Source organism: Squalius cephalus (genome assembly GCF_949319135.1).
Source record: "Squalius cephalus genome assembly, chromosome: 8".
Lineage (NCBI taxonomy): Eukaryota > Metazoa > Chordata > Actinopteri > Cypriniformes > Leuciscidae > Squalius > Squalius cephalus.
The window spans coordinates 12,409,861-12,435,373 of record NC_137129.1 but is presented as its reverse complement, the minus strand read 5'-3'; the positions used below and the strand labels follow the sequence as shown (position 1 = coordinate 12,435,373).

The 25,513-nt window shown below is 37.5% G+C and overlaps 1 protein-coding gene and 1 long non-coding RNA gene across 2 annotated transcripts in view; one reads left to right on the top strand and one right to left on the bottom strand.

Moving 5' to 3' along the window:
* Positions 1-25,513, bottom strand: part of LOC307162701 — a 143,395-nt gene that overhangs the window by 98,746 nt on the left and 19,136 nt on the right. Inside the window, exon 2 of the long non-coding RNA XR_013821967.1 lies at positions 24,092-24,276. This is a non-coding gene — a long non-coding RNA (uncharacterized lncRNA). The remainder of the gene's footprint in view (positions 1-24,091; positions 24,277-25,513) is intronic.
* LOC307163468 (sterile alpha motif domain-containing protein 3) lies at positions 12,291-18,903 on the top strand. Its single transcript, XM_079879507.1, has 6 exons — positions 12,291-12,351; positions 13,397-13,430; positions 16,152-17,107; positions 17,190-17,348; positions 17,442-17,534; positions 17,709-18,903. The coding sequence occupies exons 3-6, from the start codon at positions 16,166-16,168 to the stop codon at positions 18,030-18,032; spliced, it is 1,518 nt and encodes a 505-aa protein (XP_079735633.1). The 5' UTR covers positions 12,291-12,351; positions 13,397-13,430; positions 16,152-16,165; the 3' UTR covers positions 18,033-18,903.

Below are 25,513 nucleotides of genomic sequence, written 5' to 3'. Positions count from 1 at the left end.
CTGCAAAAGATGCTTTCCAACAGGTTTTATCGTAGTTTTTGTCCAACTCCATTGACTTGCATTGGATGTGCTGTGAGGTACGGTATTACTCCGCCGCCGGAAACTGAAGTGGGGTTGTTTTCTTCTTCTTCTTCGTGTTTTTTTTTTACGGCGGATCGCAAACAATGAAATGCCAGTGGTTTGCTTGCAAAGGTGCATTATCGCCACCAACTGGGCTGGAGTGTCTATTATTCAAGCTCTCAACGGAAGAATGTACGGGTGCGAGACGTTTGGAAAAATAGGTCCACAGTTTTACAACGAATGGTAAAACACCTGTTGGAAAGCATCTTTTGCAGCGATTTTTGTGTGAGCATATCAGTGAACACCCCTGACCACTCGGTGAGTTTCACGTCTTTGTAAACGAAAGTTTAATGTGTTTTAGGAAGGACTGTTCCAGTGCACCTATACAACCAGTCTACTGGTGGGGGGGAAAGCGAAAGAAACCTAAAATTCTCGGGACAGCAGCATTTGTCCAAAATTTAATCTTAACCGTTCTAATTCATCAGAAACGATCAGTAAACAGGACTTTAAGTGTAAAATACCGAACTTGTCCTTTAAATGTATATAATCAATCCAAAGTGTAAATAAAAAAGATAATAATAGTTAACATCAGTATAGAGAAAGGAGAGAGACCAGCATGAGGTCACGAGGACTCTTCTGCAACTCTTCCCAACTAATAAGACCGCCATATACTCCACCCACTACTCATGGGACTGGTCAAGACGGAGCGAGAGAGACAGACTCCCAGCACTCCGCTCTCCCACGATTTGTATATAAATAAAAACAATAGCAATTTACAGTGAAAGCGTGGAGGGAGGGAGACCTTCCGAAAGCAGAAAGAGCCAATGGGAAAGTGGAAGTGGAAAGCGCATGAGAACAGAGAGAACTAATCCGTCTCGTGTTGTTTCATTTGACAGATTTAGAGGAAATCGCAACATGTCTGCAGTCAAAATGATATTATTAGGGGACACGACCTCTTGCGATAGAAAAATGATCTGTTGTGGGTATAGCAGGGGAAAATAAGGAGGATTTTTTTGGAATGGGATTAAAGAAAAGCTGACAGAGATGGAAAGGCTAGAGGCTTGTCATGCGTCTCTGATCCAGCCAATGAGATGGCACAAGCGCTGGTTCATTTGAGAGTTTACTGGGTCACTGGCACAGCTGTGCGCGGGGAGGGCTGTTAAAGCAGTGTCTGGAGGTACCAGTGAGTGTCTGATTGGGAGAAGCCTGTGCTAGACTGCTTCGCAATTTTTGGCTGCATGTCTGCGAGGCAGAAACGGAGCACAGGAGATAGTGTGTAAGCAGAAACAGAGCCAGGGAAAGACATAAAGTGCATAATTCTAACTGATGTGCATATGTGTGTGTGTTTGCATGAAAGGAGGAGACGGAAAACAAGCTGAAAGCCACGGGTATTGCATCAGAATTCAGGGTAATGTTCAATGAGGTGAAAAAGCAATTCAGGTCTACCGAAGGGTTACGCAAACACATTTTCTATGTGTGTCCAAGACTGAAATGCACAAGCATAATAATGGACTGTTTGGAAATATTCTGTTGCCTTGCAATGACCTTCAGCTTCAGCCAATATCCTCACACATGGGTTTGGAGGCTGAACATTGTTTTAATGTCTTGTTTATAAGATACAGATACATTTTATCGTATTATTTTCTACTGAGTGTAGTGAAGTGGTGAGGTTGTTTTTTCTACTTTATCATTAGTTTACAAATGTACAGAAGCTATATGGAGAGACACATGCAGGGCTTGACATTATCGATACTGAAATATCTGAAAGGCTTCCAATAGGCTACTCATTTTGTGCTCACAACCAAAGTGTGCACACATAAAGCCACCTCTCAGTGCTAAATTTAGTTCTTTTTCACTGTTTATTGCGCTTAAACAGTCAAATACACACAAAATAATGTAAAAATGCCAGTTTTGGCAAGTATTCACGTAAACGCACACAGTCAGTTATGTTTTAAGTGGATGGTAACAGTTGAGAAAGAAAACACGTGTAACTAATGGATCCGTGCTTCAGATCTTAAAGTGACAGCAGCCTAATATACCTGCTGCCAAATTATGAGATAATATTAAAAATATCTATATGGCAGATTACCCCATGGTATCAATGTCAAAATTGTGGCCAGTGAAAATGCTATGCGGCTAGTAACCACTGGAAAACCACTGGCCACAGTGGCTGGTGAGCAAACAATTTAATGCCAAGCCCTGGACACAGCAATATTTAGAATGGAATACTAAGTACACACTATATACTGCAAACTAACTAACTAAATAAAAACAGAAAATAAAAAATGTACATATAATCTGTACACAGAAAATATTAAATACAAACAGTACATGTGAAAACATTTTTTTTTTTAAACTGTAGTACAGTTTTCTCTATTGTCATTACATGAACACAGGGCTCCAGATTGGGACTTAAATGGTTCAAATGCATGACAAATGCAACAGTTAATCTTTTTTTAGTCATTACAGTCATGCGTTTATGCATGGTTTCGTTATTTATAATCTCATGATGTGCGGTTAGTTAATTACAGCTTTAGAGTTCACGTCAGCATGAGTTGAAATGTTGGATTCATAAACAATGACTCTTCTTTTTAATGAGTCAGTCAAAAAGATTCATGAAACAGTCTCAAACTCACTCAAGGGTTAACGATTCAGAATCACTCAATGTGTGAATTGTTCAGAGAAGTTACTGATTCGCTACTGACTCTCTCATTGAACCCCAATTTTATAGGAACTGGGAACCGCTAATTAAAATGAAAGATACATATGCACAACAGAGTTTTGTAGTAATAAATTGTATTCAATAATAGTAAAACAAAACAAATAAATCACAAACAAATTATTGAAAAGCATTGTGAGGGTTAATTGTAATGTTGAATCGAATATAAAGAAAAAGGTTATTGCATGTAAAACTGTAAAGTAGGTGAACCATAAATCAACAATATTAGATTGTTTTGTAAAAAAAAAAAAAAAAAAAAAAACAGTCACATTTATATGCCGCACATACAGTCAGTCTCACTACAATGACTACATCAAATGAAACTTAACCGCTTTTGAAAAACCATCTTTATCAAGCAATTCTGTAATTTTTTTTATTTTTTTTTATTTTAGGAGCCACTGGTTATATAGTCAATTTAATGATGAGTCCTGCCTCATCATGTTGCATGTTTAATACAGCAAGTGGCGTCCAACTAACATATTGGAAGTAAAAATTGTCATTATGCATTTTAAATTCTTTAAAAAAAAAAAAAAAAAAAAAAAAAAAAAAACTGCAATTATTTCCAGATCATTCATCACATTGCAAATGGAATGTCAAGTTGAGCATGTTGCATTGTGCAATATAATATTCAGCAGAGAGTGATTTGATATGTACTGCTAGTAAGAGTGGTATGCTATTCTGAATAATAAACTTTTACTTTAAAACATATATCCTGCCGATTTGACCTCCAGGAGCGGACCAATCACAATCATGTTTAAGACACTGGGTTTTAGTTTAAATGACAACCAAGACTAACGCAAGGTTTGGAGCATCACAAAGTTAGATAGAAGAATGAACAAAAGAAAGTGTTCAGTAAACGAGAAGAACTGCAAGAAAATACAGACTTATTGTGGCAGTGAGGCTGTCTCTGCACGTTCCACAAACCTCGCCCAGAGCATGTGAATAGCCAGGAACAATTAGGCAATTTGTCATAAATTAGAGGACGCCGTCATGGCTGGTTCCTCATTAAGTCGTGAGTGGACAGCCTAATTGAGCAGCATTCTTGTGCCTGGAGAAGCTTTGAAAAATGAAAAGCCTATACAGCACAAGACCACAGCAATAGTAGGATCTCTATTTCTTGCTCCTTATAGCCCACCCCTCCTAATGAGGTAGACTCGACTCCCCTTTCCCTGCTGAAATCAATAGGGGAGCACAATAATGCTGGCTCCGGTCTGCTCCTGCCAGCAGGGGGCAACCATAAGGATCAGTCTTACCACATCAGTCCAACCCTTCATCCTTCTCTAGGCTCTCACTCACCAACTATATCACTAGAAAGGAGCCATGTACATCATATCACTAATGTGAAAGTAATGCCTGCATTTCTCGTCACAAAAGTGCCTTGGGGTGCAGAAATAATGATGTGCAGAGTGCAAACCAGTGGTTTTACATGATTTCAAACTAGTCCACCCTGTTGGGGGTCCCAAGTTGGCTTGCGGGTCTTAGCTGGTCTCCCAGCATGGTCAGTTGACTGGTTTTAGAAAGATCAGCTAGATCATCTTAAACAAAATAATACCAGCCTAAACCAGCTAAAGTCAGAAAAGGCCGGATTAAAGAGGTGGTATAATGCCCTTTTCACAAGATATAAAATAAGTCTATGATGTCCCCAGAGTGTGTGTATATGCAAAGTTTTAGCTCAAAATACCCCACAGATATTTTTATATAGCATGTTAAAATTGTAATTTTTTGTGGGTGAGCAAAAATGCACCGTTTTTGTGTCTGTCCCTTTAAATGCAAATGAGCTGCTGTTCCCAGCACAGGGGGCGGAGCTTCAACAGTTTGTGTCCTTAAACCTCACACAGACATGCACTGAAAATTTCAATGTTTATGTTCAAACCGGAGTCAGACAATAATGGAGAGACTCAAGAAGAAGTGACAACATGTAGAATGCAATAGGACATTTCTGAATGGTTAGTTGATGAATTTATGTAGTTTATGTGTAGTATCATCTAGTCATTGATTAGCATATTCTGTCATGATAATCTATAAATCGTGTTCCGGGGGAGGGGTTTATGTAAATTTTAGGCTTAGTGATGTAACTAACCCGGGAGGAATGTCGTGTAGTCCCTACCAGCCGTTTGTTGTAGTCCTTAAAAAACGATTTCTTTAAAAGCAAATATCTTCCTTTGCTTTGAACTTTGAGCGTTGTAACTTTGCAGATGTTGTATATGCTCAAACAGCAACATTCCACACTAACTAAATTAAAAAAGTGAAATCATAATTAACCACCCCTTTAAGTGGGATTTTGCATGAGGGCTGGTAGATCAACTTGGCCACTATAGATTTGATTGAGTGCATTAGCTTAGCCAATCAACCCATCAATAAACAAACAAATAAATAAAAAATATTTTATTTAAAAAAAAAAAAAAAACATTTTTATTTTATTGATTTCTAAATCTAAATATTTATAACTATTTGTATTTATTTCTAAAACTAAAATATATAGGCTATTTAAACAAGTAAACAATTATTTTCTTTTATTTATTTATGTATTTTTTTGATATATTTATAACTACAACAATTTTTTAATTGTTTGATTTATTTCGATAGATAGATAGATGATAGATAGATGATAGATAGATAGATAGATAGATAGATAGATAGATAGATAGATAGATAGATAGATAGATAGATAGATAGATAGATAGATAGATAGATAGATAGATAGATAGATAGATAGATAGATAGATAGATAGATAGATAGATAGATAGATAGATAGATAGGTAGTTTCAATAAACTTTTCATAGGAGCATGACTACAAAAAAGCAGCCCAAACTACACATTTTCATTCTCACACCTGTTACTATTTAAACGCTTCAAGTGACTGTTAGATTCTGGTCAGTTGTTACTACTTCTACTTGCGTTTAACCACAGGGTCATCCCCCTGTGCTCTGCTAAACAGGAAGTTGAGTTTGTGAGAGCAGGGGGCCAAGGCTTGAGGTTACCTTCATGGCGTGCTGCAGATCTCAGCATCTGCTGTTTGCCTTTCCTGTTTTGACGGCTACTGTCTGGCTCACTCCAAATAATGCTTTTGGCACCAGCGCACCCTTAACTGCCCCACTCAGACCTCATATCGTTCCACACAAAAAGAGGAACTGACTTAAACGTACATCCTCTCTCTCTCCCTCACAACTCCCCAAACACACTGACAAACAAGGAACTCACCGTTCTCCAAACAGGCTTGGGAGAGGAGACGCGTCTGCCTGTTCAGTTTGTTTGTTTGATGGGTGAATCTACTCCCAGTCTGGGGACAAATATCAGTTTTAAAAGGCTGATACTGACTTATGGTTTGTCAGTTAACTTATAAGGCTTGAAAATAAAGACATTTATCTTCACTGAATGAACACAATGTTCTTCTCTCTAGGGCCACTGCGGCCTTTTCAGCTGGAATGAGAATCAGTAATTGTGTGGTGAGATGTCCAAATAACAGCCTCTGTCCTACATGTTTATTTGGCTGTAGAATGGTAGAAGATATGAGGTAAAATGGTGCTGGATAGGAAATTATAAACTGATGTAAGTGGATTGGATTATGGCTCATCCTTTTATTTAGTTATGGAAAGATTCCTTTTTTATCTAATAGTTATATTATGTTTAATTATATTATATCATTAATATGATAATTATGACAGTCAATTTAACACTTCAATATCTACGGTCCAATATGCCAAGTTCTCTCTATATAAACACACATATTATATAAGCAAACTTATGTTAGATGCGATTAATCGCAATTAATTGATTTGAGAGCATAAATATACAAACTTAAATGGATTCATTTTTAAAATATTTATGAATGCATTCATGAATGCATTTATTGAATACATTTTTTAAATATTTATAGATTTTTGTAAATATTTGTGAATATATGCATGAATGCATTTATTGATTTATAAACAATAAATAAATAAAACCATGTTTCAAAAACTGGTCTCTTTTTCAGAAGAGTATGACTACACAAAAGTAGCCCAAACTACACATTTTTTGTCACACCTGTTACTATTTAATTTTATGAAAAATATTACATTTTGGGGAAGTCACATAACCTGACTCTTTACAACATGAACTAACATTACCTTGTCATTAAAATATTGAATTATTCAATATTTATCGGCTTATTGATCTTGACACACATTCATAATGGCCATCATATTATTTATATCCTGCTTCATTTTTTCCCCCACTGCATGCTGGTTGCAACACTTGACTTTGTTCCTATTATAAAAATAAACTGATTTACATTATGCTCCAATATTTTTATTATTATTTTTAACTCAGAAATGAAACATGCTCATCATAGAAGATGTGTATTAATTCCATTGTATATATGAATTGCATTTTTATTTAATTATTTATCTTAAGCCAATTTACTCATGTGCTCATATTATCTTAAATAGATCTGCATACATATGCCCATATCTGTGTGTAAATCCCATGATAAGGGATTTGTTTATAGGCACTATAAATGAGTCCGTATGTAAACAGTATAGACATATAAAAGGAGGAAGGAAACATTACCAATAAACATAAGGTTTTCATGCAGATATTGCATGAGTGTATGTCCTTAAATGCATGTGTTTGTATGGATGGATATGTGACTGCTGATGCTTCTGAGCGGTTGTGATCTCTCTCGCTAACTCCCAACCATCTTAGTCAGCAAAGCTTTGCATTGGTTAAGTGTCTGCTTACAGAAATTACAAACCCGAAAAAGATAAAAGTCTTAAAATCGGTATAAATCCATCTGAGGGAGGGAGTGTCGGGAGGACGGGACGAAGGGGATTTGGATATGGCACAGAATTTACTCAGCAAAATTTCTAACAGCGTAAATCAGCATGAAGAGAGCGATGGAGTGGGGCGGCTGGGGAGCGGGATGGAGGTATTGTGTCAGTCACATCATAGCAGGCGAAATGCTACAGATGAAAATACTTAAGTGGGAAGAAAAATCTTCAGGAATCCAGGGTGGCTGAATATACACACACACACACACACACACACAGCAAAACACAAAAGAAAATGCATCAAGTTTCTCAATCAAAGTGGCTGGGTTGCTATGAACATGTGGGTGACTGGTGTGTCAATGAATAGCACAGTCGCTAACAAGCACATTTTTAATCTTTAGCTTTTGAACTGAAGGAACGGCACTTTGACTAAACATGCCGGACAACCAAGAAATACATGCTAAACTTTGATCATTATTGTTTGCAGGGCTTCCAAATTCTCCTAAATAGTCTTTAAAACATGCCTGCCTTTGATGTTGAACATTCTGATGAGCAGATGGAAACCCAAACTTAAGTGCAGACTGATGAAAGCTAAATATGCTAGCTTAAAGCGATAGTTCACCAAAAAAAAAAAAAAAAAGTGAACTATCGCTTACCCGCATGTTGTTCCAAACCTGTGATTTTCTCTCGTGTCGAGCTCTTCAGTCTATGCAAATACAATGATTGGGGACTGAAGATCACAAGGAAAATAATGTAAAAATCATCACAGAAATATCATAAAAATTGCCTATATGACTCACACACTACATTCAAAGTCTTTTGAAGCCATACAATACTTTGTTCAGGAATTTTGTCATTATTCAAGTCACCTTTATTTGTATTGTGCTTTATACAATACAGATTGTTTCAAAGCAGCTTTACAGCGATAAACAGGAAAATAATGATGAATGATGCTAACAGACTTCAATTATGCAGTAAAGCAGCTCTAAAAAAGACAATAGTGCCATTATTCATCTGAAGTCAGTGAAGTGTTGATTCAGTTCAATAACTGAAAAGTTTAGCAACTATGAAATTAGTTTAATTCAGCTATAAAGCAGCTCTGCAGAAAACAGTGATGTCATTATCCAGTTCTCATCCAATAGAGAGCCAGGGCAGTCAAATCAATAATACTGTCCCAACCAGGGGCTGTTCTAAGGTCAGTGGATATTCGGGGCTTTAGCCCAAACTGAAATTGGGTATTTTTATTTAAAGGAATGAATTAGTTATAAAAGCGATTTAAGGGAATAAAGAAAAAGAAAGTCTTATTGTATTAGTGAAATAATTAAAACTATTTGTAAATAATATTTTATTTTTAAGTATGCATACATTCGCTCTACATTAATCAAGGAAATGATAGCATATTTTCAATTCAAAAAGGCAAAATTTAATGAATAAAAAAAAGTTGAGTAATTTGCGTCACCGGATACTGTCGAACTGTAGTTGAACATTTATATTGTAAAACAATTGTCAAATATTAAATGTTTATCTACTTACATTTTACAAGGCATTCGTTCACTGTTAACACCCTTCTGTGAATGGTAAGCTCCGCTTTCTTTAATCATTTTTGACATTGATGAGCTAGACCGCTGAACTTTTAGTCATCCTAACAACAAACAGAGCGGTGCATAATAAAGTGCATCAGAGCAGCATCAAGAATATCAAATACATTGCAGTGAATCCCTTATTCCCTATAAGTTCATTGCCAATAATAATGACAGGTTTGAGAAAGTGTAGAACTCTGTGAGCTTGCGCAAAACACATCTTCAGCACATCGACTCATTTAAACGCCTCTGATTGGCCGATGCGTTCAACAGACATGTCTGTGATTGGCTACAATGCTCAATGCTGCAAAAGCACGTTGTAAGTACCTAAAATGCAAAGGGAAAAATTTAAATAAAACTGTGATATGTGACACTTTTCATGATTAGGTAATCGCGGCAGCTGTAATATTATTCACATTTGTTCATCTGATTAATTGTTTTGCTCTATGAGAAAGACAAGGTAACAAAATATTCAGGGCTTTACCAAAAAACATTCAGGGCTTAAGCCCCCTTAGCCCAGTCCTAGCGCCGCCCCTGGTCCCAACTAACCAAAAATCAGGTGACAGAAATGGAGCGGGAAAAAAAACTTGGGAGAAACTAGGCTCAGTTGGGGGGGGGGGGTGCAGGTCTCCTCTGGTTAAACGAACGAACATGGAGTGATTATGATTCCAGGCTGCATCACGAGTCAGATTGCGGATTGATCGATCAGAAATTCAGAGAGTGGATTGATCTTCATTCTCTGACGATCTTTCCCCCATTGAGTTCATTGAGTCTATTGAGTGATTCGAATCCAAGGACCAGCTCAGTATGTTTTGTGAGCTAATCATTCAGGTTTTGTCAATCATTGACTAGACTCAGAATAATTTGCTCACAAAAGGGACATATGTCCTTCTACATCAATGTGACTTTCAGTGAATTATTACTTATTATAATCACACTAACTATTGTATTGCATATGACTTACTTTTGTGTCATATGAACTTTTTTATGATACTTTAATGGTGACTTTATATCCTTTTTAAAGCTTGAAAGCTTCAGCCACTGTTCATTGTTATTCCTTGGCAAAAAGTGTGGACAATTAAATTGCCAAAATATTGCTGTTTGGAATTTAACATAAAAGAGTAAATCATAAAATCATCACTATGAATAAATAAAGACATGATGCCGATTGGTAAACTCTTCCTATTGAGAAATGCAAACCATAAATCTTTCTAACAAATGCTTCTAGTTATTAAAAGGATAAAATTAAAATCATTTTATTTAGTCATTATTATGTCGATCCAAACCTATATGACTTTCTTCTGTGAAAAGATATTTTCAAGAACAGTTTTGGTTAGCATTGACCACTGACACTGAATTATGGACAAAAAAAAAAAAAAAAAATTCTCAATATTTTCTTCTTTACTGAAGAAATCCATACAGGTTTGGAATGACATGACAAGTTTCATTTTTGGGTGAACTATCCCTTTAAGAAGTACACGGTCAAAATCAAAAGTACTTTTTGACTTCTTGTGTTCTACAACTTTCCAGTAGATCTCATATGTTTTAGACTATTGCACAATTTTCCTTTTGTAAGATTATCAATGAAATTCTCATATCAGAAACAAGTGCTCCTAAGGCTTTCATCACTTTTTAAATTAAAAAGCCTTTCTGTTAGATGTGATAAGCAGGAGATCTCATGAACAAAACAAGAAAATAAAAACCTCCATAGCCATGAAAAAAAAATAAAAAAATCCATAATTCATAGTCTTCTGTCTAGTCTGGGGGCAAAAGTCATAGTGGCATCTATTATTGATCATACTTATGTTATTAATTCACAATACGAGTTTGAGGAAGAGCTAGACATGAGATCTGACAGTTTCTGCTGTGCATGGTGATCTTCAGAGTACAGCATTATAAGTGCTGTCTTTAAGAAAGTCTTACATGAGAGAACAATGAGTGCTCAATTCAGTTTGCAGTTCCTCTTTTTAAAACATTAAAAACTGTATCCTTCACTGTTCACCTAAATGGTGTAACAAAACATACTACAAATTACAACAAACAGAGCACTTAAAAAATCTGTTATATAAATCCTGTTATTGTTTTACTCCTAAAGATTAATTGCCTGATTGAGCTGTCAGAATGATTCAGACTGAATCGTAAACGGATTCATACTGTTTTGCTAAAAATGTTTGACTAATTCATTGTAAACAATCGACTCATCTGATTCACACATGAATCACTCTAGAACAGCCGACAGAGAAGACGGAACTGACTTTGATTGCCAAATTATTGTGAGGGAAAATGTAACAGTACAGAATTTCAATGTCTAAATCATATAGTACAATAGAGGAGAATATGGACGCATGTATAAAATCAAGGTGTTTTTTCCACCTTGAGTATGAGACCTCGATTTTATACAGCAGCCCAAATTAAGAAAACACTAAATTTGCTGCAAATTCCGATATTTATATTCAGTGTTGGGGGTAACTCATAAGTAACTCAAGGTATGTAATTAGATTACTTTTTCAAGTAACTAGTAAAGTAACGCATTACTTTTTCAATTTACAACAAAATGTCCAAGTTGCTTTTTAAAATAAGTAACGCTAGTTACTTTTTCACATTTATTGACTGACAGCTCTCCTGTCCCCATGTTGAGAGAAATAAAGTGAGGTGTTGTGTGCGCTGTGTTAACATGATAGTTATTTTAGCAGACTAAACGTGAACATGCGTGAACTCCAAACATGCGTGAACTCCAAACGTGAACTCCATCATCTCACTTGCACAAAAACATTCAGTATTCCTCAAAATGATTAAAAACAGTAAAATGCAATCTCAGAATTGCACGCACAACTTTTATAATTAACTATATTAAATTACACAAATATACTTTATGCATTTAATCTCACTTTATTAACCAATGTCTTTGCTGCTGACCTCCATTGATCTAATTCAACCATACTAATAAGCAAAAATTTAGAAATAAGCACTGTAAAATCAAATTGTATTCCTTACTATAAAAATACTAGTAGGTTAACTTGATTTTAACCAAAATGTTGAGTTTACTAAAAATTGTATATTGTTGCTGAAATATTTGAAAATATAGTTACCATAACTAATGTAATTTAAGTAAAATTACTCAAAATGTCTAAGACGTGCTGTCACGCATGCGTACTGGTCCACAATTTCCCCTCCCCCACACTCACAGAAGCACCACAAGCAGCTTTTGCAGAGAGGATCAACTACTTCGTGAAGTTCAAGGTAACTCTTTTAATTTAAACTTCATTTTCTGATTGTGTTTGTTTGCTAGTCTTTATAATCTTAAAATGTTCTGCCTTTTGTTAGTTGCATTCTGTTTTGTTGAATATAGCCCATGTTACGAACTAACAAACACGTTTTGACCACTACACATTATCTGAAGCAATTTCTGCTCAAACTACTTATTTGCCGCTTTATATCTGTAAATCCAGCTGCCCGTTTGCCTATTAATTACTGTTAATTCGTTAATTTGTTGTACTGATGGGCAGGGTTAGCTAGTAATTTAAACTGATGATTGGTCATGATTATGCTGACGTGAATGTTTACAGAATTTGAAACTGACAATTCTACAAAACGTTTCAAATGGGTCACCTCGTTTTGAATGTTGTGTTTGTTATGGTATGATTTATTTGACGCTCAGCATATTCAATGGGATAGCTGGACGCGCCAATTTCGAACGAGGCATGACACGGCTGCATTCACTCTAGAGAGCGCGCAATACAGGCAAAGTACAAATGGATGGAAAAGACCGCTATACGTTACATTTTTAGATTAGTTATTTTAAAATCTTTATAAATAACTTTTTTAAAATTGACAGGACACGTTAAACGCAACAATAAAAGCTGAACTCCAGTCAAGCCGGTTGCTTCGAAAACATAGTGCGTGCTTATTATGATCAGTACGGCAATATGCAGGCTGGCAGCATAATAAGATGAAAATTGTGGTGTTTTTCAATCGAGTTTGTTAGCGATTATTTAGTATTTAGCAGACCCATTAACCCACCTCCTCATAGATACTATAAATATTGTATAACATTTGTATAAACAACTTATTTAAATACAAGTTAGCACGTAAACTGTAATAGTCTTAGTTTTAAAATAATACCTAATGCATGTGATGTTTCCATTTAACTCATTAACTACTTTGCACGTGTCCAACCATTTGAAAAAAAAGAGAGGGAGAGGAACACTGGTCTATGCATCTGATTATGTTGTTTGTTCTTTGACTTTTGATTGATGTCGTCTTTTTTCTTTTCTTTTTTTTTTAGAATACCAGTTGATGAGCTGCTATGCAGTGGAAATGTAAGTTATGCACTTACACATCAGAAAAGAGGGCACAACTTCTCAAACACTACCGCATAAGCCATGGAACATATTCACGAATTGTTCCAGTACCATGTCTCCATACTGAATGTCCATGTACTTTTAAGTCATTCAATGCATTAAAAGTGCATTTATCAAAAATCCATTTCCAGGATAGAACTGTAGAATCAAGTAGTTCTGGTCATGCTTTAGTTTCTTACAAGTGCCATGTTTGTGACTTAACTGAGCCATGTAGCGAACCAGATTATTTTGCCCATTTGCGTACTCATTTGAGGAATAATGAGAAAGTTCAGTGTCCTTTCAAAGACTGTTCATTTGAGACTAATGTGTACTCCACATTTAATGCGCATAAAAGTAAGGCACACCAACACCACTTATTTGAAGATTTTAAAGTAGGGGTTGTTTTAAGCACCCAACTTAGTCACACAGAAGAAGATACAGCTTATCCACTTGTTGACCGATCAGGCAGTGAAGATGAATGTAATGTGGCAGAGGAACAAGACAATTTGGATGACACAAAACAAAAGTTGGAACACAATTTGGCATCACTTTTTCTGAAAATGCAAACAATCTTGCATATTTCTGATAGTGCAACACAAGAAATTATCCAACAGTTGAATCAGATTAATTTATTGTCAGGGCCACTGTTATATAGCACAATACAGCAGACTATGGTTAAGCACTACGGTGAGGTAGAAAGCACAGTTGTGAAAGAGCTTGTCAAGGCAGTTACTGACAGCAATGTGCTGTTACACTGTACAAATGAAGGAGGTCCTCTATCCACAATTAATAGGAGAGCATCATACTTTATGAGAGAATTTCCAGTTGTTATTCCTTTTGAGTACAAAATTGATGGAGATGATCAATATTATGTGTATGTCCCAATTATTCAAATGTTGCAGAAATTGCTAAATAAACAGGAAGTTCTTGATGAGGTGCTGGCGGCAGGTGAGACATCAAGGGGATACAGTAGTTACAGGGATGGTACCCATTATAGGGATAATTCATTTTTTGCAGAAGGTGATTGTAGAATATCCCTTAATCTCTACATAGATGATTTTGAAGTGGCCAATCCACTAGGAACATCTCGGAAAAAACACAAATTGTGTGCCATCTACTGGGTTCTTGCGAACTTGCCTGCAAAACACACATCATCTTTGCACACCATTCAGCTAGCTCTTCTGTGTAAAACAAATGTAGTTAAGCAACATGGCTACTCAAAAGTACTTCACCCACTAATTGAAGACCTGAAATGTCTTGAAGAGCAGGGAGTTTATGTTGAACAGTTGGGATCATGTGTAAGGGGATCGGTTCTGCATGTGCTGGCAGATAATCTGGGTGCCCATTCTTTGGCAGGCTTTCAGGAGAGCTTCAGAGTGAATTTTCCTTGTAGATTTTGCATGGCCACAAGAGATGACATTCAAGTCAAAGAAGTTAGGTCCGGCTCTTTTGAAATGAGGACAAAAGAAACACACGAACAGCATGTTCAAGATGTTCTACAGGATAGTACTTTGGTGGCACAGTATGGCGTGAAGGGTAGCTGTCCATTGAGTGAGAATTTGCAACACTTCAATGTAATTCATGGTTTTCCCCCAGATCTGTTGCATGATCTCTTGGAGGGCGTTGTTCCTGTAGAGATGGCGGTGTGTTTGAAGGATTTAATTGGCAAACATTACTTTTCCCTGGATTCCCTAAATGATGCCATCAAAAAATTCCCATACAAATTTTCAGACAGGACTGACCAGCCACAGCCAATTCCAAAAACATACACAAGTAAGCAAACAATAGGGGGAAACGGCCATGAGAATTGGGCCCTCTTGAGGCTCCTCCCACTCTTGATTGGCCATGAAGTGGGAGAGAATGACCATACCTGGGAAATTCTAATGTTGTTGAAAGATATTGTCGAATTGGCTTTGTCTACCCACTTTTCTGATGACACTGTGGATTTCTTGAATTGCAAGATCTCAGATCACAGAGCTTTGCTTAAAGAAGTGTTTCCAAATTTTGTGCTGCGTCCAAAGCATCACTACATGGAGCATTATCCTCAGCTGATCAGAATGTATGGGCCATTGAGGAATTTATGGACAATCAGATTTGAGGGGAAACATAAATTCTTCAAGAAAGTAATCCGTGATGCACAAAATTTCAAAAATGTCCCCCTAATGCTGGCCAAGAAGCACCAAATGGCAATTGCCTATCACATGGATGCCGGTTCTTTTTTCAAGCCAAGAGTACAAATGGACAGGGTCTGTAGTTCACTTATCACAGCCTTTCCTGAAAATGTTCAGGAATATCTAGAGCTGAGGAGTCCTAATTGTAGTACTGTGCTAGTTGCGTCCAGTGTTTACATTGATGGAATTAAGTACTGTCCAAACATGGTGGTTTCAGTTGGATCTTGTTCAGGTTTGCCAGAATTCATGCAGATTGAAAAAATCTTGACGATCAACACTGACATAATGTTCCTCTGCAAACCTCAGACTGCATGGTACATTGAGCATTTGCGCTCTTATGAATTGTGCAGCTTACATTCACTGAAAGTTGTTCTGCCTTCTGAACTAAACGACCCCTTCCCTTTGGCTGCTTATAATATCCAAGGCCAGTTCTATGTCACATTGAAGTATTACATCTGCTGCTAAATGACTTTCTTTTGTATTATAGCTTGTTTTTTTTACTTCTGTTCTTCTTTTTCTTCCATTTTAGAATTTCACTTAGCCATGTCGATGATACTCCGCGTTATTGTGCACGACAGTGACATCAGAAAAGTAACCATTCCTGAAAAACCAGCTAATGTTGATGCCTTAAAACAAGTGTTGCAAGAGAAGCTGCAGCTCGCATACACGTTCAGTGTCCAATTTGAAGACCCTGACTTTAATCATGCACTATGTAATGTCAGTGACATTAATGAATTGCCAGAGAGGGCAACACTGAAAATAATTCCTCAACAAACATCTCCCTCCTCAAGTCAAGCTAGCACTGTACTTCTCTCAGGTTCTGATACATCAGACCAGTTGTCTGCTGAACGACAGCTTGAATGGCCTGAGGATTTTGAAATACCAAAATTATCTGTTAATGTTGAGTACCGTCTCCGTCAGGGAAACCTTGCTTTCATGAAGGATGGTACAACTCTTAATGTTGGAAGAGACATAAAACATGAAATACTGGAAGCACTTGCTGGGGCCATGTACACCTTTAAGGCATATCCAAGAGATGAAGATTTTGCCCAAGTTGCTGCTGCTCTAATCAAAGCACATCCCTGTTTGACTGAACAGGGCTCCCCAACAGGCTCAGCTGGCTGGAAAAACAGCCTGAAATTTAAAATGGCCAATTATAGGACAAAACTGCGTAAATGTGGCTGTAGTGATGTTGCAGTTGGGGCGAAGAGAGGTGCAACGGTGGCAACAAAGTCAGGCTTTAAAAAACCAAGGCGATTTGAATTAAATTTCTTGCCAAACTTTCCTAATGGGGAAGATGAAGAAAGTCAAGAATGCACAAGAATAGAACTTGTAGAAGAAATGAAAAAGAGGCCCCTAAACATGAGCCTGATTGGCAAGAAGATGGACAGCACATTTGCTTTGAGACGGAAAGAAATCATCCACTCTGAACCTCCTGTCTGTGAGATTTTGAAGAAGTGGCCAGCACTTTTCATGGAAAGCCAGGTTTGTTTGTTTTCTTTTCCTCTTCAAAATCCTGTGGGTGGGTGTGTTTGAATTTTAACAACCACTCTATGTTTGTGCTTAGATCTTAGCAGAATTCAATCGCATATCTGGGAAAAATCTGAGATCTCAGTTCTACGCAGCGTTGGACACGCACTCTGCACGCTTGTTTGAAATTTTCCGAAAAAAAGGAGGAAACCAGGGAAGAATACTTGATGAAATTTTGCAACAAGTTAATTCAAAGGTATTCTTTTATGATGCTATCTTTGAATCATGATTTGCATATTATTGTTACCCTAGGCCGATAATGTGTCTACCTGTCTCTTCTTTTTCGTAGCCATCTGATGTAACATGTGTTCGCACCGCAGTACTTCAGGGACTTCCAGTCCTCATGGGGGATGACCCAGAGGAATTTTTCCGGACGTGCTTTGTAAGTAATGTTATTGGTGTTTCTGCTTTCTTAAATTGCCATTTTGTTTTATTCCATGAGAGTATAGCTCATGTTAGGAAAAAATATTAATTCTGGGTATAATTTTTGTAGTTTTGCAGTAGATACTATATATGTCTCTTGTGAAACAATTCTGATTTTTCCTTCTCTACTTAGGATGTGGATGTAGATGCAGACTTCAGTGAAGTAGATGTTGGCCTGCTCACAATTTTACCCGAAGAAATGTCTTCCAAGCGTCCAAATGCCCTCAACGTGGACGCAATAAGGGCAATCGTTCTGGAGGGAACAATTGTTGTGGATGATGTCCCAAATTTGCCACATGCTGTATGTCTCCTTTTTGCTTTGATCTATGCTCTAAATTTAGACTACCCAAAGACAATGAGGAACACATTTGATTTCATTCAGCGGGTATTTCTGTCTTTGGGAGGGAAGAATCTCAAACCCAAACTCCAAACCCTTAAAAATCAGCTTTTAAGCTAAACTTGTGTCTCCTTACTTTCTGCATTGGATGCCTAAGCTGCCGTGTTTAAGATGTAGGCATATTCATTTGCACTAATTTCAAGTGGCCACTAGTTCAAATAAGTTGTTACAGTTGTCATGTTTTTTAAACCTTTCAAGAGCCACATGCTGTGTCAAAGTAGAAAAGGTTTGTATTTCAATGTTGTAAAAGCCTATTCAAGGTAGAAAAGGTTGTATTTCAGGGTTGTAAAGGCCTATTTTGTTATTTTTGCTGTTTTGTTTGCACACTGCATGTTTTGAAAATGTCATGACAGCAGAATGCTGCTAGCCAAGAGGTCAACAGTGTTTAAAAGAACACTGTTTTAAAGCATATTTGCATTGTGATGTTCTTAAATTTACTGTAAAAATTTCATTCAGCGGGTATTTCTGTCTTTGGGAGGGAAGAATCTCAAACCCAAACTCCAAACCCTTAAAAATCAGCTTTTAAGCTAAACTTGTGTCTATACTTTCTGCATTGGATGCCTAAGCTGCCGTGTTTAAGATGTAGGCATATTCATTTGCACTAATTTCGAGTGGCCACAAATAAGTTGTTACAGTCGCCATGTTTTTTTAAACCTTTCCAGAGACACATGCTGTGTCAAGGAAGGAAAGGTTTGTATTTCAATCAAAGAAAAGGTCTGTATTTTAGGGTTGTAAAGGCCTATTTTGTTATTTTTGCTGTTTGTGTCTCTTGTTTTGAAAATGTCATGACAGCAGAATGCTGCTAGCCAAGAAGTCAATAGTGTTTAAAAACACTGATGTTTTAAAGCATATTTGCATTGTGATGTTCTTAAATTTACTGTAAAACCTGTTTTGTTTGTTTTTTACAAAAAAATAAACAGTTGAGAATTTCACACTTGTGGTAAGTGCATTCCATGCTAGTTGAACTACTAAAAATATGTTCACTTTACTTGAAGAAAGTGTGGAAACCGATTGCACATATTTTTTTAAGTCTACGTAGCTTAAAATGGCAGATTAAAACCATGTTGAGAATAATAGTATTTAATATGTTTTCAGAATACATTTTAATACTGTTAAATGGAATTATTTAAGTAATCTTACTATTAAATCTTCAGTAAGATTAGTAAATATTATAGAGTATGTTAACTAAAATTGACATTAAACTAACTTGATATTTATTACTTAATTTACTTGGGAAGAGTTTGCTTTCTTTACTTTTAGCTGATTATTATCTTAACTTCAGTTTTCCCTTTAAGTTTGCTTTGCAAAAATAAGGCAATCGGTTTCCAAACTTTTTTTAAGTAAACTGAACTTGTTAGAATTTACAGTGAGAGTGTTGAATTTCCTTCTCCTGTATCCTATTGTTCTTTAATCGGGTTTGTCTCTACTGTACAGGCGTAAATATGCATTTCCTTCAGCCTGAGGCTTATTCATTTCACTTTTGTTTGTTTTTTTCCACTTTTTTTTTTTTTGTTATTAAAAAACAAACAAGCAACCCCAGCCCAGGGGCCTCATTTATAAAACTTTGCGTAGGATTTGCGTCAGAAGTGGCGTACGGATGAAACATAGGACGTGCGTACACACAGAAATATTCGGATTTATAAAACCGTGCGCACTCACATCCTACGCAGTTTTCCCTTAATACATCACAATCAGTTCTAAATGTAGCGCAGCTTTTTCGGCTTCATGTCACACCCATAGTTGCCCATAAATAGTCCGTGAAACGCCCACAAGTTAATATTCATCGATTGCGAAATCATGGCAAACAGAGGAAAACCTGTTGGAAAACCAAGAAACGCAAGTTCACTCACGTCATTACGCATTGTGATGGCATCATGGCATTTTATTACCATCCATTTGATTGCATCTGGCAAGCTACAGATGTGTTATGAGGATGAATTGCATAACATGCCAATATTATTGCAGAACATATTTCACTTTTCTTTTTGCAAATACATGCCAATTGGCATTTCTGTTGTAATCTTTGTTTGATTTTGTTTGTTTTACACTGCAGAACGATCAAACGGGTGTTCGTGTAGGCTGTTAATTGTAAGACTTGCTTTGTGAAGTCTTCATGTTATTTATGAGAGGCAGTATTGCCATTTCTTTTACACAACGGTCTACAGTTTCACACACTTTCACGTGTTTCTTCCATCTGCCGACGGTGTCGCCATTTCTCATTTCACCCGTTTTTGTGCGTACGCCTGGGTCAGAGTTTGCGCGAAGGACCGCACATTTTCCCGTCAAGTTTGCTTTTTATAAATACCAATTATTGCGTAGAGAGCGGCATACGCCTTCTTTTGTGCGTACACAACGTTTATAAATGAGGCCCCAGGTGATACAAAGTAATGCAAATGTAATTTAACACACTACTTTTCATAAAAAGTAACTAACGCAATTAGTTACTTTTTTGGGAGTAACACAATATTGTAATGCATTACTTTTAAAAGTAACTTTCCCCCACATTATATTATATTGTTTATATTATGAAATTGAGCTTGTATTGTAAACCAATGAGATCTTTATAATAGGATTACAGATTGCTTCTATAAAATGCAATTAAATATCAGTTGTCACTCTATACTGCATCTCCCTATAATATGTCTTAGTAAGATTATTTAAATGCTTAATTTCATGATCAAAGCTCTGTACTTTTATTGCTGGGGTCAAAACATAATACAGTGCAAAGCAATGATGATTGAGAGATGTACATATAAATGTCCCTCAAAAGCCTGTTGATACTCACATTTTTAGCAATTAAAAAAAAATATATACATATGTATGGATAATCAAGTAAACCAAAGTTGCTTCAGTCCAGTAACGGTGTATTCACACGGTGCATTCTCATTTACTTTAAAGGGGACATATCATGCCAAATGCACTTTTTTAGCCCTTAAATGCATTTTGTTGTATATTTGGAGTGTTTAGAATTACAGAAAATATGAAATTATTCTCTTCAGGTGCTTCGTTGATATCTTTATATTCTGTTTTGGTCATATTTTTCAACCTGTTCCGATTTTTCTGTTATCTATGACGTTTTTTGAACTATTACGTCACAGTATTTGCAGCGGAACTGCCAAATAAGGACATTGACTTCCGGCCCAACACTTCGAGCAATCCGCCATTTCTATTTCTCGCTGCAATTTTGTAGTTCAAGCTAAAGGATGCAGAAGTTACGAGAGGGTAAGTTAAAATGTTCGGTTGTTGGATGTAGTAACCCACACGCTTCATTACACCGTCTAAAGTAGATGAACTGCCGCGCTTGTGACAGGACGCATGTTTAACTAAAAGAACGAGCAGAGAGAGAGACCTGGTCGCGCGCGCGCTCACTCTCTCTCTTCGGAGCCAGGCGAAAGTGTAAACAAGACTTCACCGTCTCCAAACTAGACGCTGTCTTGCTCTCTCTCCCTCGCACATATTAATCAAAATAAATCGACACGGTGGTAAAAGGTCGGAAGACCAAAGTTTCATGTGTAAATACAGTAACACACCATTGCGATACATCCATATGAAGACGTTGTTCTGCAGGTTCGTCATCTTCATTTTCATCTCGCTCCGGCTCCGACTCTGGCTCGAACATGTAAGGCTGGCTGGACAAGTCTTCCGTTGTTGACATTTTGTTAATAACGTGTGAATAAAAAGTTTCTGTGCCGCTAGATAATCGTATCTCTGCTATCAAACTACAAAAATGGCCGAACGGGGTGGAGTTGAACCTCTGCAACCTGGAGAGGGGGCGGGGTATGAAGTGTCTCAGTTGTATTTAAAGAGACCGCACCAAAACGAGTTGCTCTCAGACGCACATCAGAAAAGGGGTAGAAAAGGGGCCTGTGGAGCTATAATAATGAGGAATTCAGACCCAAGCATTGCAGTTCCGCTTTATATAGACTACAAATGTATGATTTATATGTAAAAAGGAACAATTTAAAAGCATGATATGTCTCCTTTAAATGGGTGATGATGTCATGCTTTGCCGAACTGAAATGTGGGTTCTGCTGCATCGCGTCACTGGTGTTGCTTGCGGCAGAAGTTGAAAAATGTTCAACTTTAAGTGCCAACACAGGCGTCAGCCAATCAGATCGCCTATACAAATACCCTAGCGCAGACGCTAGCCAACTGCGTTCATGCAACACCGGAAAAGTAATGTAATTGGCTGTTGTCACTATGACGGTCGCATCAGTACCAAGCTCCTGACACGCCCTCCATCAAGCGTCAAGGCCGACGAGCCATGTGCACCATAAGTGTTCATCTTAAAATATTTATTACAATATAAAAGTTATTCTTATGTTTACTTTATTAAAATTATTAAAGATTTTCAAAGGCCTTGGAAATTTGTATCAAATATGATACAATAGGCTTTATAGGGTAAAGACAGCTTTGCTACTGTACTGAAAAATAGCCACACTACTACCTCACTACTGAGAAATGTAGTTAAACTAATAGCGTCAGTATCTGTAGCAATGCTACGGCCCATTGCCTGGATGTGGATGGAGCTGTAACACACACGTGTCTCGGGAGAGCGGTTGAATTTCAGAGTCTGTCACTGGTTCTTCCTGTGGGGGAGGTCAAAGGGGAAAGAGCTAACACAGGGTAACTGAGCGGCCCCTGAACAAAAGAATAGATGGCAGGAGAGAGAGAGACGTGAGAGAAATGGTGGGAGTCCCATACATCACCCTTTCTCCAGGCCTGCAGGATGCCCCCCGTTCACGATTTGTTACCGCCAGGAAGAAACAGCCCTGTCATTGTGAGCAAGTAGGTCAGTGGACCCCAAGCAGCTGAGAGAACACAAATCAGTCAAATACAGCCGAGAAGAGCACTGAGGACAATGAAAACATTCGCTTTGAACAAGTATTATTGTTTGACTGCATCAAACAAAGTTAATGCTCCACAAAACCAATACAAGCATTATGTTACCAAAAGGATGACAATTTAAAACCTTAAAGTAGTTTTGGCATAATAATGCTGTAATGTTATTTAGGATCTATAGCTAAAAAACTTTTAGCCACCAAGTTAAGTCATGTGCGACAAAGTCGTAGTGCAAGTTCAACCAACATACAGAAAAATAAAACGGGAAAATATATCAGTTCCCTGAAGACCGTCATTACTGTGTGTTAAGGTCAATAATTTAAATATCAAATAATTGGTCCTTTTTTATGACAAGGCATGGTTAGATTATACACTGCCATGTGGTGTGACTCTGCAAAGTAATGATAGTAATTTAATAATTCATGATATTTGTAAAATATATTTTCAAAGTATAAAGAAAATATGGTGTTACTTTTTACTTGGTTACACCACAACATCTTTAAAGTCATTAAATTGAAAAGGCAATAAAAGGTTTCCAACATGAGACAAATAGTATATTTAAATGGTTGATTCTTAAATTGCAGTCCTCAAATATGTGGTTACAATTATCCTTGCATTTAAAACCAATTCAAAACAAAGGTTTCCTGCCTGTATGCAATATTCAATAGTATTGACAGAGCCTGAAGCCACCATAAGATAAAACAAGTATGACTGACAGGCAAATGTGTTTATCTATATCGACTTCAGTGCGCATTGTGTGTTTACAATCGTCCTGAAAAGGCATAGCCAAAAGGGTTAATGCAATGAATGACATTGGACCTCACTGTCAACCGAGGACACAGCTACAAACACACACACAGCATAAGACAGACATCTACAAACACCCACGCAGGGGGCCTAGCATCTGGCTAAGCTATCAGCGCTCTTGTAACGTCTCTTGTCAATTTACGGGTCCTGTTTTTCTAAGTTAGTGCTCACTGCGGTGCTTTAAATATGCAGCTGAAGAGGCCAGATCCCCATCTCTGACCTCAATACGGCCTGCTATACACTCTTATCACAACACACACAACCGAACGAAAAAGGAAATAGAGTGGAGAGCAAAATACTCAATGACCACTGGGCACAGGATTGTGTAAACCACTGAAGCAACTTGGCAGCAGTGTGCCGGGATAATTTGGACATCAAGCTGAAAGCAAAGTGGAGCAACAAGGTCAGCATGACAGGTTAGAGAAGTGTGGGAAAAGCATGGCGTTCGGCCGTCGGCCTTGATTACTCACTACTTCTGAAGGAGCCAGGTCCAGTTTCTCCACAGGCTTGGTTTAAGAGCGACCAAAGTCATCTGTCTGTCACTGCCGGTTTCCAGTCACACAGACAAGCAAACAATGAGGAGGAAGTCATGAAATGAACCACAGCCTCTGGTTTCTGTTGTGTCTCGGAAAGGCCTCAGCTCCCACACAATAATCTGTGGCATGGACAAAAGAGAGAAGGTCAAAGATGATTCCGGAAACAACAAGGTTCTGGCCCAGAGTGTGTGTAAAAACCCCGTCCTACTGTTATTTTAAGCTATCAGGAACGCATTCCTTCCGAGCTCTGGGTTTTCAAACACTTAGACAATCAGCCAGAAGGCTAGGCAGGGAGAAAGACCTGTGCGTTTCTGACCAAGCTATACTTTTAGAGACTAAACTCTGGGAGTCTTATCTTTTTGTCCTTTTCCAAAGGATTGGATGAACAAAATTGTTTACTTCGGTCCTAATTCACTTACCCTCATGCCAGTTTAGTTCTTGCACAAAACACATTAGGAGACATTTTAGAATAATTTACTGGTTGCTATAACTATAATTAGTAAATGAGAAGTCTCCAGTAAGATAGCTATGTAAATGTGTGTATGATTGAATGACTACTGTTAGTGCTAAAACAGGTGAGAGGTTGTGTAAATAGACCATTCTGAGTGAGACACACATTAAGGTGGAGAAAAAGAAACAGAACTGTTAAATTTATGTCATTCCAAAGGTTGTTTCATGTGGTTAGGATTCATGTGGATACAGCATTAGCATACTTTACATTTCAGGACACAAACTGCAGCACACACCCACCCACACTCTCATACAGGTCCTTCATTCAGGCCTGTGGGCTGTGGAATGTGAGTGTGTCCAGGTGCAGACCGAAAAGACTCGGGACTTTCCCCCTCAGCCCTACTGATCCCTGTAGCAGAGCTCATGACTCAATATGGACACACACACAAGAGAGAGAGAGAGAGAGAGAGAGAGAGAGAGAGAGAGAGAGAGAGAGAGAGAGAGAGAGAGAGAGAGAGAGAGAGAGAGAGAGAGAGAGAGAGAGAGAGAGAGAGAGAGAGAGAGAGAGAGAGAGAGAGAACAAACATGGCCACTTGCCTATTGAAATTTTTCCCACCTCTTCCCTATCAGCAATAGCTAAGTTTACCCACAAGTCACTGACAAGTGCTCTCTAAGGACTCAGTAGCAGGAAAGGAAGTGTGAAAAAGCCTCTCTGGTAATTATTTATGAACATACCCCACTTTTACACCTATCAAAATATATTTCGGTGCTTAATAACTGAGGCTATGAATGGACCCTTGTGCCATACTTTGCTGATCTATAGGACATAGAGTTACACACCTTTGCAGAGGAATCTAACAGTCAATTGATTCCCTGAAAAACACAAACATTAAATTGGACATAAAA

Coding starts and splice junctions, on each gene's coding strand:
- LOC307163468 (XM_079879507.1), top strand. CDS start 16,166: ATGTCGATGATACTCCGCGTTATTGTGCACGACAGTGACATCAGAAAA. Junction 17,108..17,189: donor CACTTTTCATGGAAAGCCAG/GTTTGTTTGTTT, acceptor GTTTGTGCTTAG/ATCTTAGCAGAATTCAATCG. Junction 17,535..17,708: donor AATTTTTCCGGACGTGCTTT/GTAAGTAATGTT, acceptor TTCTCTACTTAG/GATGTGGATGTAGATGCAGA.